The sequence below is a fragment of the Phyllostomus hastatus genome, unplaced genomic scaffold (assembly GCF_019186645.2).
Source record: "Phyllostomus hastatus isolate PE091 unplaced genomic scaffold, TTU_PhHast_1.1 phas_scaffold_182, whole genome shotgun sequence".
NCBI classification, from domain to species: Eukaryota; Metazoa; Chordata; class Mammalia; order Chiroptera; family Phyllostomidae; genus Phyllostomus; species Phyllostomus hastatus.
In genome coordinates this window covers 24,885,852-24,903,095 of record NW_025334013.1, presented here as the reverse complement: position 1 = coordinate 24,903,095, position 17,244 = coordinate 24,885,852, and the positions used below count along the sequence as shown (strand labels likewise).

Below are 17,244 nucleotides of genomic sequence, written 5' to 3'. Positions count from 1 at the left end.
CACTTCCTCAAAGGAGCATCACCCCAGGATACGCCCTGCCCTTATGAGTCAGCCATTCGTGCACACGCTGGGGGAAGAGGGGGAGGGGGAGCCAGGGCCTCTGCTAAGGACAATGATGTTGGCCCCGAGGTTTCCTTTTTTATTTGCCTAGAGGAGTGGGGCTGCTGGGGAAAGGGCCTGCAGCCCTGCCCATCCCCACACCTCAGCGGCCTGGCATACCGTGGAACTGGGACAGCAGTGACTTCACCTGCTTGCTGGTTCAGAACATGAGTCTGGTGACCCTGTTTCTTCTGCAAGATTCCTATTAATATTCTTGTGTTCTCCAAGCCCAGGAAGCCAAGATTTGGGTGGAGTTGAGCCCCTGCCACAGGGGCTAAGTCTGGTATCCCCAATGGAGAGAATGAGGAGAGCCATGGGAGCTCCAGTCTGCTCACTGGCAACACTGCCTGCCCCAGAACAGGCTCCAGAGGCCCCAGTTGCCCCTCAGTTGCACTGAGACTCTCTGTAATACAGGTGTAATTACAGAGCTGGCCCTCCCCCGCACACCTGTCGCCCTTGTCACCTCCCTGGTAGCACGGTTGCACCACCCCTGCACCTGTGGCACTTCACTCTGGGCTGGCATTCTCCTTCCTCATTCAACCCATCCCTCGGGCTCCTCACCTGCCTCGTGCTGTGGCTCCTTCAGCCGCATAAAATTCCGGTAGGACAACCTCTTCAGGGCCTGAGCTCCTGAAGCAGAGTGAGTGGATAATTAAACCTAATTGAGCCAACTAGAAACTGATTACCGAAAACCAGCCCGAGGTGCAAGGGGACATGGCCATTGGGGAAAAGAGTTCAACAAGCCCTGGAAGTGAGAAATACGGGAAGGAGACCTCCCTGCAGGCTGCTCGTTGGAGCACAGCAGCAACTCCCAAGGAACGCAGCTGTCAGGGCCCTCTGTAGGAGTGGGTGCCCAGGCCTCCAGCGCTGGGACAGCATCCCAAGGCCTTGCTTTTCTTCTTTACAGTGTGGGAGGTGATGGGCCTGGGTTCTGAGGGGTCCTCTAGCACCCTTGTCCAGATAAGTGCAGTCGTCCTGGGAACCATGCACCAGAGCGGTCTGGAGGAGCCCTGGGGTTTCCCTGCCCCAGCGACAACTCCTTTCCTTCACTTGTTATATGCAGCCAAGTGTTTTTCTACTGCCTTCTGTGTTCCAGACATACCTAGGTTAGCAAACCTTGAGAAGTAAGCGGAGGTGAAATGGTGAGAGCAGAACCAGAGGCAAGGAGGCTCATTAACAACCTTGTGGGCAGGCAATTGGAGTCTCGTGGCCAACTCCGTCCAGCTCTGAGGGGCACAGAGCTACTAAAGAGTCTCAGGCAAAGTCGGCATCAGAAGTGGTTTTCCCCAGAGGTGACTCCTGCAAGTCTGGACTGCAGGGGGTCTGCTGTTGGAAGATCTGGATTTCAGCTGAGCCCACTGATCAGGCTGGGGAAGGAGTAGAGTGTTGCTTTTTCTTGGTTTCAATCAGTAGTTCTTGATCTTTTTAGGATCAGGGCTTCCACTGAAAATACAAAGATAACTGGACTTTCTCCCTAGGAGAATACACATGCATAGATATTTCTGCACACAGTTATAGGGGTTCATGAATCTCCAGAAGTCCATCCTTGGTTCCTGAGTCATAAGTATAAGAATCTCTCCAATAGATACGGAGTCTGACCCTCTGCCAGGGTGTTTCCGGCTGAGAATGGGTGATTTGGCTCACTCTTCAAGGAGGAAAGCCACCCCATTGTAGAAGCGGCAGGACTCTGCCTGCCCCTCCCAGCCCAGGCAGGAAGCATCTGGGAAGTTGTTCCTGGGAGTGACCCCCAGACTGGACCTGATCCTGCTGGACCTGAGATGGACCCTGGGAGGAACCTCCCTGGAGCAAGAGCCTCCTCATTCCCCACCCCTGAGAGGAAGGGGAATAAATCTGTGTCCAGTCTCAACTGGTCATCCCTTCCTCCACTTTCCTCCTGTTCTCCACATGGGGTCAGCTTGTACTGGAAATTTCTACAAAAGGGACACCCTAAAGGTAACCGGTGTGTTGAGGAGGTGAGGGACCAAGTTCTGAGATGTCCCTCTTCTGCATTTTCTTTTTAATCCTTGGGGTGATAGCTACCTCTCCCCTCACTCATTGAGTCCTGCCAGCAGCCTCACCTCAAAGTTCCCGTGGTGGGGATGGGCCTGTGACCTCGCCCCACACATTGGCCCTTCCATCAGCCAGTTCTCCCATTCCAGGTGGGCTCTGGGAGGACACTGCCTTCCCCTCACTCTGCTCTCTTCTGAGAGCCCCTTCCACCTGCCAGGCCCGTCCCACTGGGATGTTGGGATGGGGGTCCTTTGATCTGCCCAAGCTGCCAGTTGGTTTTACTGTCTCCCTCCTGCTACAGCCTGGGCTTCAGCTGTGCTTCTTTCTTTTGCCTGTGGCCCTTGTGTGTCCCCAGTGGCAGCAACATCAGAGAGAATTCCCAGAGCTGGCCAATGATCGGAGGGGAGGAGGGGCAGCCACCAGTGTCCAGGGGCTGCGCTTGCAGCCTCCCAGACTCATGCACACAGGCTCGCTGCGCTCCACACCTGCTGGCGGCAGGTAGGTCAACAGCTGGGAGGGGGTGGGGCACGGGGAATACTGGGAATATTCTCTGGAGCCATGGAGCAGAGCACCAGCTAAAGTAGATATGCAAGGAGTCAGAACTAATACAGACTAGGAGGTAACCATCCAGGCTTTGCTGGCTTTCTGATGCTTTTGAGTATCTGTATGGCCCCCTCACACTCCTGGACTGCACTTGTAGCCTCATCTACCTGTACCAGGGAGGAGGAGGAAGAAGGAGCTTGTGGGGGAGGCCTGGGCTCTTCCTTTCACAGGGACACAGGGACCTGGGTAGAACCTTTGGGCCCTTCTCTTGTTCACCTCTGGGGATGGAAGTCCCACTGTGCAGGTGCTGCCTGGATGAGAACAGCTTCTTAAGTGTATAGTATTGGAAACAAGGGAACACCGGGAGGGCTGAGGCTCCTGGTGGTAAGAAGGGGTGAGGTGGAGAAAGAAGAGGCCCTTATTGTCAAGGGTCCCTATCCTGCCTCACCTCAGCCCCCCGAATCCTGAGCACCACCCCACTGATGCATTAAAGACTACTACTGGAAGGGTCCCCGCCCAATGTGGGTCCTAGCTTCAGCTGTCAGCTGAGAGACAGATCCGAGTGCTGACCTGACGAAGGACTATAGCCACGAGGACAGGAAACATGCCCAGTTAGCCCTGGGAATGTTGGGGGCTGGACTGTGCTCAGCCTCCCAGGGTTGGGAGAGAAGATGGGAGTAATGGCCCCCTCTCTCATCTCCACCAGTTTTCTGCTTTGCATGGAGAAACCTGAACTTGAGCTTTGCAGACCCTTATAGGTCTGACCCCTCTGTACTGGGGGAGGCAGAGCCAGGATCCAGATATCCAGGTTTCTGAGAGCTGTCTCCTGGCCTTCGCTCAGCTCTGATTTAGGAACAGGGTGGAATTCGAACCTGAAGAACCTGGTCAAGGTGAGCCCTCATTTCTGACCCTCTGGGTTCTGCGGTAGCCTACCATCCCCACCCCGAGCCCCAGCACCGTTGGAGTCAAATGAGACCAGATCAGTGGCAATGGCACTGGATGTCTATTTCCTGTCACTGCACCTGTTCCAGCTCTGTCTCTCTGGGATGCTACTGTTGCTATGCCAACAACAACATTCACTCTCAGTGGGGCTGTTACCAGGCTGCAGGTCCTGTTGTACCTGCATCAATGTCACTGACAGCATGACTTTCGGGAAACAAAAGCTCAGCCCCCCGGGATCCCTTTCCCCCCACAGGTTGGCTTCCACTGTTCCCCAGCCTCGGTTTATTCATCTGTGCAGTACAACAATGGGACTCTCTCTTTGTAGCTCTCATCTGGGCTGCCCAGGACTGGTCCTGCACTCTCTCCGGCTCCTGCAGCATCTCAACAGAAGATGTCTCTGGCCAATAGTAGCCCTAGGGCTGTTCTGCTGGGAGGTAGCTGTCCTGGGCCCAGGGATTCCAGCCTTTCCTGGATGCTGTGACCCAACCTAACCCTGGGACTGCCCCTTCTTTGCCTTGGCCTCATGACCTCTTCCACTTAACCACTGCATGACCTTTCCTTGACCCGTGATCCTTCAGCTGGTTACTCCTTGCAGTAGTCCCCTCGTCCCTTTCCCTTTTACCAGTCCTCCTGCTGGTCTCGCTGATAGTCCAGAACCCAGTCAGAAGTCAGCTGACCCCTGCTCCTGTGCAGGTAAGCAGGCTGTGAAGGAGGAGAGAGCCTCCCAGCTGCTTCATGTGTGGGAATGAGGCCACAGTGTTTGAACCCTTCCACAGACATGCCACAGCTTCCACTGCTTCGGAGAGATGTGCTACCAGGAGGCAAAGTTCTCCAACCAAATGGCAGAGTGCGAACCTGGGCAGCACCACTGTGAGGTGCGGGGTGGGGCTGCTGTGGAGCCCCAGGAGGCAGTGGGGGGTGGGGCGCTACCATGAGGGGTTGGCAATGGGGCCACTGGAAGGAGGGCTGATGTGCAAGTACATACAGGAAGGTGCTGGGAGAGAGACACTGATTTGGGAGGGAGAGGAGTCAGCGTTTGAGATGCCCGGAGAGAGACACTGATTTGGGAGGGAGAGGAGTCAGCGTTTGAGATGCTGGGAGAGGCTGAGCTACAGCCCAGGACTGGCTGTGTCCCCCCCATCCTCATCCTCCCGGACTTCCTGGCACTCTCTCTATCTAGTTGATTCAACTCAACACTTCCCACTACATGGCCCGGTGCAGCCACAGCTGTGAGAGGGGATATGAAACTGGTCTCAGCCCTTGCCAGCTGGCCAGCACCTCTGCTCCCAGCCCAAGCCCCTGCTCTCTGCAGTGCTGCAGCGATGGCCCACACTGCCTGGCGCTCAATGAGTTGGCCTTGGGTAAGACAGTCCCACAAGCCTGCAGCTTCGAGCCCCTTGTCCATGGCCCTCCACCTCAGAGCCCTGCTCTGACTCCTGCTCCCATGGGCACCCCCCCTCCCCTGCCCCGTAAGCTCTTAGCCCCACCCCCTCTCCCTAGCCCTGAGCCTTGCCCATCTGTTACCCCCCAACTCAACCTCAACCCTTGGTAGTTCCTCAAAGCTGAGCTCAGTTTTCATCAACTCCCCCATCCCTACCAACACCCTAACCACTAAACCTTGTCAGGCTGATCCTTAGCTTTGAGGTCTACCCCATTCATCAACTCCCCAAGTTCAAGCTTTCTACCTTCAGTGCTCCCAGATTCCCCTTGCCAACGCCTCCACCTTTCCCCAGCCCAGCTTGGCCAGTGCCCCCTCTCACCAAGCTCCAAGGCAGCCAAAACAGTCTCCTGTGCTTGTCTAGAGTGGCAGCAAAGGGGGAAGTTTCAGGTTGGGATTGTCCTCACACAAGATGCCCTCCATCAGGGTTGGGGCTGGGACTTCACAGAATTGTCCCAAGTGGAGGTGTCACAGCACTTCCCTGGGCAATCCTGCTCTGCTCCCAGATCTAGACCACCTGATTGTCCCAGAGGACAAGTTGGTCCCCACTCCACCAGCCCCCAACAGAAATGTGAGTGTCTCATTCACACCTACCTGCTCTAGGAGGTAGAGGGAGGGATGGACTGCGTGTGGTGGCTGGGGCCAGTGGGACAGGCATAGTGGGGCTCCATTGCCTCTCTCATTCATTCCCTGTCCAGTCTGAAGAGTGACCTCTACCCCTCCCCTCCCCTCCACTTTCTCTTCCAGGAGAAAGTCTGTGCCACCTTCTCCTGCCTAGGCAGTGAGTGCTTCAAAGGGCAGAAAGCTGTGGCCATGTGCCCTAAGGGCTTGGACTTCTGTGAGGTGGGCCCCTGGCGTGCTCCAAGGATTGGGGTGCTGTTCTCCTTCATAAATGCAGGCCTTTCTCCTTCTGCCTGGACTCAGTAGGTCAGCAGCCAAATCTGGCTGGAGCTGAACCTGCTGGGAGTTAGGCTGCTTGGGGTCTAGCATGCTTGACCCTCTCTGCTCTGCATTATGCCTAATCCAGGGCAGCAGCTGGAATTTCCCAAGTCTGCTGGACATGCCCCCTTGGTTCTGATCACCCTGCATGTTCTCTGGGGACTGGCTGTCTGACCTCATGGGGAGGGAGCTGGGGGCCCAGGAAGGTTCAGCTTAGCCATGGCCTACTTAACACTTTCTGCTTCTGTGAGTAGGAGAGAGAGGCAAGGGGAGGATGAATGGTCTCATCTCTCCTTGCAGCTGAACCGGTCCAGCTCAGGCTACACTGCAGGTTGCAGCCAGGCCTGTGCGTCAAGTATCTACAGGTGTCATGGGGCCATGGCTCAGGCCTGCTCTCAGGAGTGCTGCCAAGCGTCAGCTTCAGGCAGCTGCCTGCAGCTGGATGGGAACCTTCACTTCAACCGGGCAACCTCAGGAGCCACCAGGAGTCCCCTGCTCTGCTCCCTGGCTGGGGCCATGCTGCTGCTCCTCCTCCACTCTGCCCTGCTCCCATTCCCATTCCCTTAGCTGGCCCAGCTGAATCAGGGAGCAGCAGCCAGAAAGACCCTGCAGGCCTGGCAAGTCCCTGGCCCCACCCCCAGCTCTGATTCCTGTAACTGCATCTTTAGTGAAAGGGGTTTATCAAGTCCAAGCTATGGGCTCGAGGCTCCTCCCTCCTGCCCCTCAGCACCTGGACCTGACTGTGGTGCCCTCCAAGGTGGCAGGGCCTCAGCCCCAATCCCAAGGAGAGGCCGGAGTTTTTCTGGAAAAATAGAACAGAACAAATGTTTCTCCACCCCTGACCCCATAAAGTGGGAGGACCCCAAAGTCCTGCAGGGACAGATTGCAAAACGTGTCCAGCCCCATCCACTCTTCCCAGACCCTCCTCCCCAGCCTTTGACATTAAGAGTGGGGCTAGAATTTGGGTTCCCCTGCTTTCCTGCAGTGAGGTCCACCCCTTTTATCTCCAAGGGTACAAATCAATCCCCTTTTCTCTCATCCCCCACATGACTTTGACACCAAATTCAAATAAACTTGAGTTCTATTTGTGCTGTGGGTGTTTCCTGGAAGATGAGGAGGTTGGAGGAAGGTGGCCCGTTCCTGGAGGCGGTTTACATGGACAGAGTTGGACTTGTCACTGGGGTGGCAGCTTCCAGCTTAGGGAGGGGAGAGGGAGCACTGGCTAGAAGTCACAGAGGTCACTCCTTCGCCAGCACTGACACTTCAGTTTGGGTCAAACTGGAGAGCAGGTATATTCATTAAGATACTTCGTCCATTAAATCATTAATTCAATCAACACATTCTGAGAGCTGGGGTGGTGAGGAAAAGGCGTAGCCCTGTCTTCAGCGAGGTCACAGCTTAGTGAAGTAGCCAAGAGGCTGAGAGAGACCAGTCCTGGACTCCCTTATCTGAGCTGGCCCTTTCTGTCCACCTGGAGCAAACTCCTCATTTTCAATGGGGAAATCAAGGCCCAAAAGGAGGAAGGCCCTGCCCAAGTGAATGTGACCGGGGGAACCAGGGGAAGAGGCTTGAGAACAGCAAAGGACACCATTTCTGCAGGAGGAGGCGGAGAGGACTGGGTCTCAGCACGGTCTGCACAGGCACCACGTCACACCACTGACAGTGTGTGTTCACGTCCATTATCCCCACACAGCGCCACGAAGCAAGCAGGGCAGGGTGCTGTTCATCATGCACACATCACACACGTGAGGCTAAGGGGGAAATACCTCGGTGTGTGGCAATGTCAAAGGCACAGAACTGAACTCAAGACTTGCAGGCGAGGCCCAATTTTGCCACTGGCTAGCTGCAGGGCCTTGGCAAAATTGCATCAGTTCTCTGAGCCTCAGTTTCTCCAGCTGGAAACTGGGGGTAATGGTCCTTCATAGTGTTGTTCCCCTTTAAGCTAGGGCAGGGTAGTTATCTGGGGAGGAAGAGTTCCAACAGAGGCCAGAGTTGGCCCACCTGGATGAGAGGAATTAAGAACGGAATGGAGGAGCAAATAAAAATGCATTGTTTTGTCTCTAAGGCACCCGTGGCCATCTTCCTTCCGAGCCCTGGGGGAGGGGGGAAATCTGGCCTAGTGACTTAGAGGCTCAGGGGTGGAAGTTAGGGCATTTATTAGGAAAACCTTTCAGGAATAGGGAGCCAGCGCACCCCAGGCCCTAAGGGGTTAATGGGAGTGGCGAGACCACCGCTGTGATTGACGCAGGCATGCTGGGACTCGCAGGCTGGGTGACCATCGGGCACGCTAGGGCTGCTGGGAAACGTAGTCACTGGCAGGCCCAGGGCCACGGTGTCCTGCACACCCAGCGGTGACAGCTCAGGAGGTAGGCGGCAATGACAGTGGGCTGGGAGCAGGAGCCCAGGGCAGAGCTTGGGCAGGAGGTTGTGGGCAAGCTGTGGGCTGAGACCCCTGTCCCGTGCTGCCAGAACCAGACACCTCCCTGGCCTGCGGCTGATGCAATGGGGCCTACTGGGTGGGGTTGAGGGCCAAGGGGCAATGGGACACTTTTCCTGTTTCCAAGGAAAGTGGGACAGGACTGGGAGCCTTGTCCAGGACGAGCCCCTCCCTTCCTGAGAGTAACAGGATGCTTCCCCTAACCCCACGTAGACACAGCACTGCCAGCTCCCAAAGACGGGCCAGCAGGACTCACACTGCTCCCTGAAAGGGAGGCAGAGCCTCATCTTAGGAGCAGTGGGACTGTGTGTCCCCCTCTCCATTAATGGGACCAGGGACCCCACTTCCCACAAATAGACTGAACCCCTCTAGGGAACAACTGGATGCCCTTCCAGACAAAAGGTGGGACACCAAACTGAACATCCCACCAGGGGCGAAGAGACAACCCCTCTTCTTATAAACGTGACAAAGCCCATCCTAGGTAGGACGGTCATTCTCACTGCACAAGGGCCCCTCCTCCCTGCCCCTCGGCCCTCTGAAGCAGCCCCATCACCTCCTGGCTTACTTGTTGAGTAAAGGGGGCTCCCATCTATACCCCTCAGCATGTGTCTACTCAGCAGGGGCCAGCATGGACCAGTCTGTGGCCATCCAGGAGACTCTGGCTGAGGGAGAATACTGCATCATCATATCCTTCCCAGTGCTGAGATCCCAGCCCCAGGGCCTGCCTGTCTTGGGAAGTAGAATAGAAGATGCCTACTTGTCTATGTGTCTCTGTGTCTTTTTGCTCTTCTCCCTCTCTCTGAGCCATCAGGGGAGAAGGAAAACAGTATTTACTAAATCCTTACTCAGTACTGGAGTCTTCTTCCAACCACCTGTGAAGCTGGGATTTATTATCCCTGTTTCACAGATGGGGAAGGCTCAGAGAGGTGAAGCAACTTGCCTAAGGTCACACAGTGAATCTGTGTGTGCCAGGGCAAAGCAGGGAAGGTGCAGGGGGCTGGGTTGGGCAAGCTCTGGCCTTCTGTTTCGTTTCCTTTGTTTTCCCTTGACCCTGAGCAGCAGGCAGTGCAAGGTGTGCTGTGTGAGGGAGACAGCAGGCAGAGCCGTCTCCTGGGGCTTGTGCGCTACCGCCTGGAACGTGGAGGCCAAGAACACGCGTAAGTGGGACGTTTGGTCCTTGCCTGTCTGGGCCATGGGGTTATTCTTCATGGTACCCTCCAGTTGGACTTCTAGCATCCCTCTGGGGCACAGTCTGAGTCTTCTAGAATAAGTATAATAATGATAGTTAATAATTTTGGAATACTGTATCCTAAGACCTTTAGATGTATTAACTCATATAATCCTCAACATTTGATGAGGAGGCTTCTGAAGAAGAGGCATTTTAACACACAGGCCCAGATCTTGAGTCTCGTGGCCTGACTGTCTGGGTTCAAACCCAGGCTTTGTTACTTTCAGGCCACACAGTCTCGAGCAAGGTGTTGTACTCCTCTGCACCTGTTTATCCAGACTAAAGTGAGCTGTTACATGTAAAGTGTGTAAAACACTCGGAAGCACATAAAAAGGGCTCAGTAACACCCACACACTATGCAGAGAGAATACTAGTACTTGTCAAAGGTCTCTTTGCCAACAAGTGAACCTCCGGGTCTCAGAGCTGGGAGGAAGGGGCCTTAGACATTTTCTAGTCCACTACCCTCCCTTTACAGATAGAGAAACTGGGGTTCAGGGAGGGAAGGGGGTGGATAAGGTTGCACTGTTTCTGTCACAGGCAGTGTTAAAATACGCAATGGATAGATCAAGCTCGAGTTCTACTAACAAAGCAGAGGCTCCTCAAAATGATCCATGTTCAGCTTTGACGACCTCTCCATAAATTGCAGTTTCTAATAGGTACCGCAGACAGAGAAGGCATGAGGATTGTGCATAGCTGGCCACCACCAGCACAGCTGTGCAGGCCTGAGGGCTGGCCGTCAGGCCCTTTCCTCACCTCTGCTTCCTGCCCTTAGTCTCTTCCTCTACACGCACCGGAGGATGGCCATTACCGGGGACGATGTCTCTTTGGACCAGATAGTGCCGGTCTCGCGGGATTTTACACTGGAAGAAGGTGCCACAGAGGGCTGGGGGTATGAGTCCCTCTCCTATAGGCTCCCAGGTCATTTCTCCTCTTGTGGGGGGTGGGGCACTAGGAAAATTCTGGGAGTGGGGTGCTCAGTTGCTAAGGGCCTTTTTGCTTCCCCACAGTATCCCCCGATGGTGAAGTCTACATTCTTGGTGAGTGGTCCTTTCAGTGGGGGTGCGGGGTCTGGTGGTGAAGTCAGAGCATGCTCTGATAGTGTCACAGTAGCAAGCAAGGCTCTACAGGACCCGCCATGCCCACCTCTGGGCCTCAGTTCCTCTCACTTGCTTCCTTGCTTGCTGGGTTTAGAATCTTCTGAATTGCTTCTGTCACTTCAATCATGACACGTTTCCAGCACGGAGGCCCTGCACATGCTGCTCCCTCTTTCTAAAAGCCCTCACACCTCTTTTGACTTAGCCACTCATCCTTCAGGGCTTCAGTTCACACTTAACTTTTTCCAAGAAGCCTTGTTGAACTCCTGAAATTGTATCTCACTGATACACATTCCTGTTTTCTCATCCTTGCCAGCTTCACAGGGATTTAATTGCTTGTACTAATTTACTTACTTAATGTCTATCTTCTTCACCAGACAGTACTAGTAGTAGTAATAGCAATGAACATTTAATCAATGATCACCTTGTGCTAAGCACCATGCTAAGAACTTTACATACAGTTCTGTGAGGTTATCACTATGTTCATCCCCATTTTATGGATCAGGTAACTGAGGGTCAGGGAAATTAAGTAATTTAGTAAGTGGTGGAACCAAGATTCAAACTCAGAACCCAGACCCTAGAGCCCACACTCTTGATCACTCTGCTAGATTGCTCCTACTTTTCATTAGTTCAGCGCATACGTTTTGGGGTACTCCCCATGTGGCTGCCCAGGGATAGGGTTTGCTATGAATAAGATACCACCCAGGCTAGCTAGCTTCCTGATGATAGGCCACGACTGTTCTCTTCACCATAGTATTCCTGGTGCCTGGCACATGCCTGGCCCAGTCAGGTAGACTGGCTGATGGATGATCCCTCCTGTCTGCCTGTATGTGTTTTTCAGTCCACTTGCTGGGAGATAGACTATAGGTCAGGGAAGTTGTCTCTGCCGGCTCTGTGTGCTACTACTGTGGCAAGAGCTAATGAGTTTTGAGAGCCTTGGCCTATGTCCTCTACGGAGTGAGAGCCGAGGCTACAGAGGGTTCCCTTATTGCTCCACAGCAGTCTGTCATGAATTATTTAAGCACTAAGGGACTTTGGGAGCTTGGGCTGCTGATGCTTCATTCTAGAGACTCGAACCTTAAGATGCACCCATCCTAATCTCCTAATGTTCAAGGGCTCATTTCTGGCTTCCTCTGTGCAGGCTCAGATGTGACCGTCCAGCTGAACACAGCAGAGCTCAGCCTTGTATTCCAGCTACCCTTTGGTTCACACACCAGGATGTTCCTGCAGGAAGTTGCCAGGGCCTGTCCAGGTAGGTAAGACCCCAGGCTCTCTTGGGGAGGGTGGCTGGGCACTTCTCCACTCCCAGTTGCCTTTCCACACTCTGGACTCACACTCCGGTTTCTGTGTCCTCTCAAAGCTGCTGTCATGTGGTCATGAGGCCCCCCAGGCCACCAGCCAACCATGGTGTTTGCTTTTCAAAGTTCCTGTCTCTGGACCTGAATTTTAAGTCCAGCAGGGTCCCTTTGTCCTCCTGGCTCTGGGCAGAGCTGCCCAGGGTGGGTTATGATCCGATGCAGGATCCTTTGCAAGTTGGCAGGGTCAAGAGCCTCTAGAGGCCCATCTCTCCTCTCTCTGCCAGGCACAACTAAAACCAAATCAGACATATGGGCCCTCCTGCCCATGAACCCTGCTCTGTCCCCCAGTGCAGCTGAGAAAACAGCCTGGTTTTGGTGTAACAATGAGAGGTTACTGGCCTTTGGGGCAGAATTTGTTTATACCCGGAAATCAGCCAGGCAGATTTGTAAAGGAGAGTTTGTACAGGGCAGAGGATCAGCCACAAAACATGCAAATTTGAGCCACCAGGTGCTGAGGCTTAGGTGTTCACCCAACACTATTACTTGTTTCCTTCTATAGAGCAGGAACGACTGTGGGGTGTGCCAGGAAGGGGGCCGCCTTTGGATGCAAACTGGGGTGTGCCTGGTTAAGGGGTATCAAGTTTATTCTATAAGTGAGGGGAAATTTTTCTCCAAACCTTCAACTACTAAAGATAGCTTATTTTATAATTATCATTAGTATTTGTAGGAGTAATAATAGTAAAACCAGCAAAAAGCATGGTCTTTGAAGCTACACAGCCCCTTGCATTTGAAACCTTTCTTTGCCGGTTCCTGGCTGTGTGACTTTGGGCAAACCGCCTTACCTCTCTGAACCTTGGTTTTGTAGACTTCCTCATGGAGCTGTGAGAATTAATGGGATAAGATATGGGAAAGCAGTCGGCTCATAGTAGCTCAGAAACATTTCCTCCTTCAGTATAAGACAGCTCACACTTAGCTAACATTCATTGTTGACTTGTGTTAAACACTGTTCTAAGAACTTTTCACACATTATCTCATTTTCTATACTACAGCCCTATAAGGCATGTATGTATTTTCAATGTCTCCATTTTACAAATGAGGAAACCAGCTCAGAGAGGATGCCTTGCCTAAGTACATAGCTGGTAAACAACAGAGCCAGGGTTAGACAGGATTAAATAGTCCCCTCAGGAGTCTGAGCTCTTGAGTTCTGCCCTAATGTTTCCTAAGCTCATGCCATCCTGTATCATATCATATAAATGATTCACAGAAGGGTTTGTGTAGGAGGTGTTTAAGCTGGAGCTTGAAGGATGAATGAGTGTTTTTCTAGGCGGGCAACAAGAAGAGAAGGGTAGTTGGAGGGAAGAACAGGTCGTTTGATGGGAGGAGGGGTGTGGAAAGAGCTGAGTCAGGAGAAGTCAGTAGAGGCAGCTCACAAAGGGTCTTAAATAATGAGCAAAAAGCTTGCACTTTGCCCTGTAGCTTGTGGGGGAACTGTAGGAGTTTTAATCCTAGGAATGACAATGCAGGATTTGCATGTTAGAATAAGTTCCTCTGGCAGCTGGTGCGGAAGGGGAGAGCCTACAGCAGGGAGATCGATGGGGAGTTTTGCAATGCTTAGGCATTAAAATTACGAGGCTTGGACCAGGGCCTGGTACTGATGATGGGGAAGAGAGGATGGACCAGAGAGATCAAACAGATGAGAATGATGGTGCCATGGGGACAATGAGTTTGGGGGTTCACAACTTTAGCCCCAGTGCTTGGAACAGCACCTGTAATGTGGTAGGCACTTAATAAATGTGTTGAGCCCTGGCTGGTGTAGCTCAGTGGATTGAGCATGGGCCAAAGGGTCACTGTTTTGATTCTCAGTCAGGGCATATTCCTGGGTTGTGGGCCAGGTCCCCAGTGGGGGCCATGTGAGAGCCAACCACACATTGATGTTTCTCTCCCTCCCTTTCTCCTTCCCTTCTCCTCTCTCTCTTAAAAAAAAAAAAAAAAAAGAGTAAGTGAATTAAAAAAAAAATAAATAAATGTGTTGAGTGGATGAACAGAGGAGAGGGGTGGAGGATGACTTCCCTCTTTTAGGCTTAGTTATTTGTCAACCCCTGTAGCTACTTTTCCTTCTGGGGCCCACACCTGGGGTAATCAGCAGGGAAACTGCACTAACTCACCTTCATTGAGTAGTTGTTAGGGTGGGGCCTGAGTGATAAGTGACTCTCAGAGCTGACAGTCTCTTGGATACCCACCAGTCCCAACTCTTATATTTTAGATAAAGGGACTGAAGTGCAGAATGGGGTTACAGGTGAAAGTAACTAGGCCTTTACTACCCAGTCCTTGGTGGATAATGTGCAGCACAAAAAGCCAGGGGGCGGAAGTACCTTGGTCACGAGACCACAGTTAGAGAAAAGAATTAGCTAACATTAATTAGTATCTACTATGAGTCGAGACATTTTTCTAGATATCTAGACAACATACAACAAACATGTTCTCCTGTTCAGTCTTTGAGCAATAATAAAGACTAGATATTCTGTTATATAGATGAGTTAACTGACGTAGAGAAGGTAAATAATTTACCAAAGGTCATTGATCAGTTGAGGTAATAGACTTGGAACCCCAGTTTCTAACTCCAAAGCCCACAGAATCCAGAGATTTCAGTTCGGATCCCAGCTCTGCCACTTCCTAGTAGTGAGTGTGAATAATATATTTTATTTCTTCAGGCCTTGGCTTTATTATTTGTACAATGAAAACACGAATTTGCCTTATCTACTACTCCAAGAGTTTTATGAGGGTCAGATGAGGCCCGGAATAGGTTGATAACATGTAAATGCTGACAATAATTTAAAAGCTGTGTCTGGCAGTGCCATCATCAGGACTAGGACCCAAATCTAACTTATTATGCCCTTGCAAATCCATTTACTTTGGTCAGGTTCATGCAGTTCTACAAGGGATGCAGGCGAGATAGCGTAGGAAGTAACAGCAAGTATTTGGAAGCCAGAGAGACCTGGGTTTGAGTGGTAAGCAGAGGAGAATCAATAATTTCTGGCAATCTGGTTTAAGGGTTATCAGAGGGCTTGTCTTGAAGGAGCATTTTACAGCAAGCACACTGCTTTTAGAGTATGTATTTATTTGGAGTGGCTTGCAAGTTGCTGATGGAGATTAGTTAAAGTATCCTATCCACTCCCTAGTACTGACATGTATTTGAGTTCCCACTCTGCCTCTCAGGCTGTGTGACCTTAGACTTCACTACTCTGAGCTCAGTTGCCATGGGACGATAAATAGTTCCCTACCTGCTCAATTTGTTGTAAGGATTAAGGAGGTAATATACCTGTGAAGTACAGGACTTGGCACACGGTTACCACGAGGTTGGAGGAATGGCACGAGTACATTAGAAGGGCACTTTTGGTTACACATTTATTATTATTGCATTTGAATCTCGGACCTACCCTGTGCGTGAAGGGAAACAGGGAAGCAGGCTTGGAGACTACGGAAGAGGTGAGGGATTTGCTCACGGGCATACAGTCATGCACAGGTGAAGCCAGTTCTTCAAGCCCGTGGCTGAGTATTTCCTCCTTGTTATTGCCGCAGGCTTGGATCCTGAGACCCCGAACCCGGAGTTCCTGTGGCTGTCTCGTTACAGTTGTACGGAGCCGGAACCCCCGCCGCCAGGTAGGAACTCAGCCCTGGGCACCTGGACCGGGTGCGCCAGAATTGGAGGTGGTGTGTATCCATCTCGAAAGAGGCGGTGGGGATTGGAGCAGGCCCAGCTGCAGGGGCGGGCTCATTATGCCTAGGGGGCGTGGCTATGGGGCTGACCCGTCTTTGATTGGAGGAGGTGGCATGCGGGGGCGGACTCTTCTGTGGGCAGCAGGGGAGGGGTGGTGCGGCGACGAGATGAAGAGCTTGAGGAAACAGCAAGGAGATGTCCGCCGCCGCAGGTTCTCGGGAGCGAGGCTCTGCAGGTTCGGCGCGCGGTGGGAAGCTGGGCTGGGGCTCTGGGCCGGGGACGGCTGTGGCCGGGCCTGCGGTTCGGCCGGTGGACGCACGCGGCATAGACCGAGGTTCTGGCGCTGCGGAGGCGGAGGCACTAGGGCTGAAGTTCAGAGGGGGAATGTTAGTTATTCCAGGTCGGGCGTGACGAGGGCAGGCGGGCAGCGACGGGATCTTCTGGAATCCCGAGGCCGGAGTTGTGTAGTAAAGCTCGACTCTGACTCCCTGTGTGTCCTGGGGCCGGTCGCTGACCCTCTCCGAGCCTCCGGTTCTCCATCCTAACCTGCAGTCAGCTTCGTCAGTCCTGACATTCCGAGTTTGGCTTGGGTGGGGGTGCAGGCGCCGCGATGGAACCTTCCCTTTGCGTGAGGAATGCTGCGCGCATCGGGGCTGTCTGGCTCTCTTGTCCGTCCCTGGGAGGGATCGGGCTGTGCGCAGAGCCGGAGTCCAGGCCAGCCCGGTCCTCCCTGGGAAGGGAGACCAGGATGAGGTTACAGGTGAAGGGACTGGGTTTTTTTCCACCCAACCCTTGGTGGATAATGTCGTGCCGCACAAAAGGTCAATTGTTGAGCAGGAGGTTGTCTTTTGGAGAGCGCGAGCTGAGGGCCGAAATTTGGGTCAGTCGGGTGCTTTGGGAGGACCTGCAGACCTGTATTTTCTGTCCAGCTCCTAGGTTTTCTGTAAGGGCGCCCTGGTGTTTTTTCCTCCTGGGCGTGCCCATGTGGCTCCAGTTAGGGGCGAGCTTTGGCATGACCGCTAGTACCCATAGGTGCCCCTTTTCTCAGCCACTTGCTAGAGATGGAGAGTCTGTCAAGTAGCCGCGGGAAGTGTGGGCCCGCACTTCACCGCCTCTCACCGGGCCTGGAAACTAGGAGGGGTAGGGGAATGGCATGTCGCACAAGTGTGTAGAATGAGAGGAAACCAGGCGAGCCAAGGACTGCCTCAGCGCTTACACTTTTCCTTCACTGCGGCCACCACAAGTGGTGGTCAGAGCACCTGGGGGCGGGGGGGGGGGCTGACAGTTTGCATCTTTCAAGGGTTTATCTCAGCTCACTTGAAGTGCTGATCTTGAGACAGCTACTGCTTCAGTTTCCATGACATTCTGGGCGATGGTGTAGGGCGGTTTAAGATTAAGAACATATCCTTGCCCCTGGAAAGAGGCTGCCGGGATTGAGACGGCGGGCGGAGGACAGGCCCAGTGGCCACAGGGAAAGGTGGGTTCTGTCTCCTGGGCC

The 17,244-nt window shown here is 53.1% G+C and overlaps 2 protein-coding genes across 3 annotated transcripts in view; both read left to right on the top strand.

Moving 5' to 3' along the window:
* The first annotated feature begins 3,510 nt into the window (after nt 1-3,510).
* Nucleotides 3,511-6,785, top strand: LOC123832071. The gene is made up of 9 exons (XM_045859584.1): nt 3,511-3,542; nt 3,920-4,028; nt 4,220-4,287; nt 4,371-4,469; nt 4,775-4,955; nt 5,539-5,603; nt 5,780-5,875; nt 6,272-6,436; nt 6,699-6,785. Exons 2-9 carry the CDS (start codon nt 3,986-3,988, stop codon nt 6,783-6,785), a joined length of 804 nt encoding a protein of 267 aa, XP_045715540.1. The 5' UTR covers nt 3,511-3,542; nt 3,920-3,985.
* A 1,473-nt stretch (nt 6,786-8,258) lies between these two features.
* INPP5B (inositol polyphosphate-5-phosphatase B) overlaps nt 8,259-17,244 on the top strand; it is a 51,660-nt gene continuing 42,674 nt past the window's right edge. Inside the window, exons 1-7 of one of the 2 annotated variants that reach the window (XM_045859510.1) lie at nt 8,259-8,337; nt 9,029-9,093; nt 9,471-9,565; nt 10,409-10,506; nt 10,644-10,673; nt 11,872-11,982; nt 15,608-15,688. In XM_045859510.1, coding sequence (XP_045715466.1) covers nt 9,037-9,093; nt 9,471-9,565; nt 10,409-10,506; nt 10,644-10,673; nt 11,872-11,982; nt 15,608-15,688 — 472 coding nt within the window. In that variant the 5' untranslated portion in view covers nt 8,259-8,337; nt 9,029-9,036. Of the gene's footprint in view, nt 8,338-9,028; nt 9,094-9,470; nt 9,566-10,408; nt 10,507-10,643; nt 10,674-11,871; nt 11,983-15,607; nt 15,689-15,861; nt 15,982-17,244 lie in introns of those variants that run through there. The other variant, XM_045859511.1, reaches the window with a different exon arrangement.

What these genes read in the sequence shown, in the direction of transcription:
- LOC123832071 (XM_045859584.1), top strand. Translation starts at nt 3,986, where the DNA reads ATGTCTCTGGCCAATAGTAGCCCTAGGGCTGTTCTGCTGGGAG. An exon ending in CTGGGCAGCACCACTGTGAG is followed by an intron (nt 4,470 to 4,774) that starts GTGCGGGGTGGG and finishes CTCTCTATCTAG; the next exon opens with TTGATTCAACTCAACACTTC. An exon ending in AGGGCTTGGACTTCTGTGAG is followed by an intron (nt 5,876 to 6,271) that starts GTGGGCCCCTGG and finishes CTCTCCTTGCAG; the next exon opens with CTGAACCGGTCCAGCTCAGG.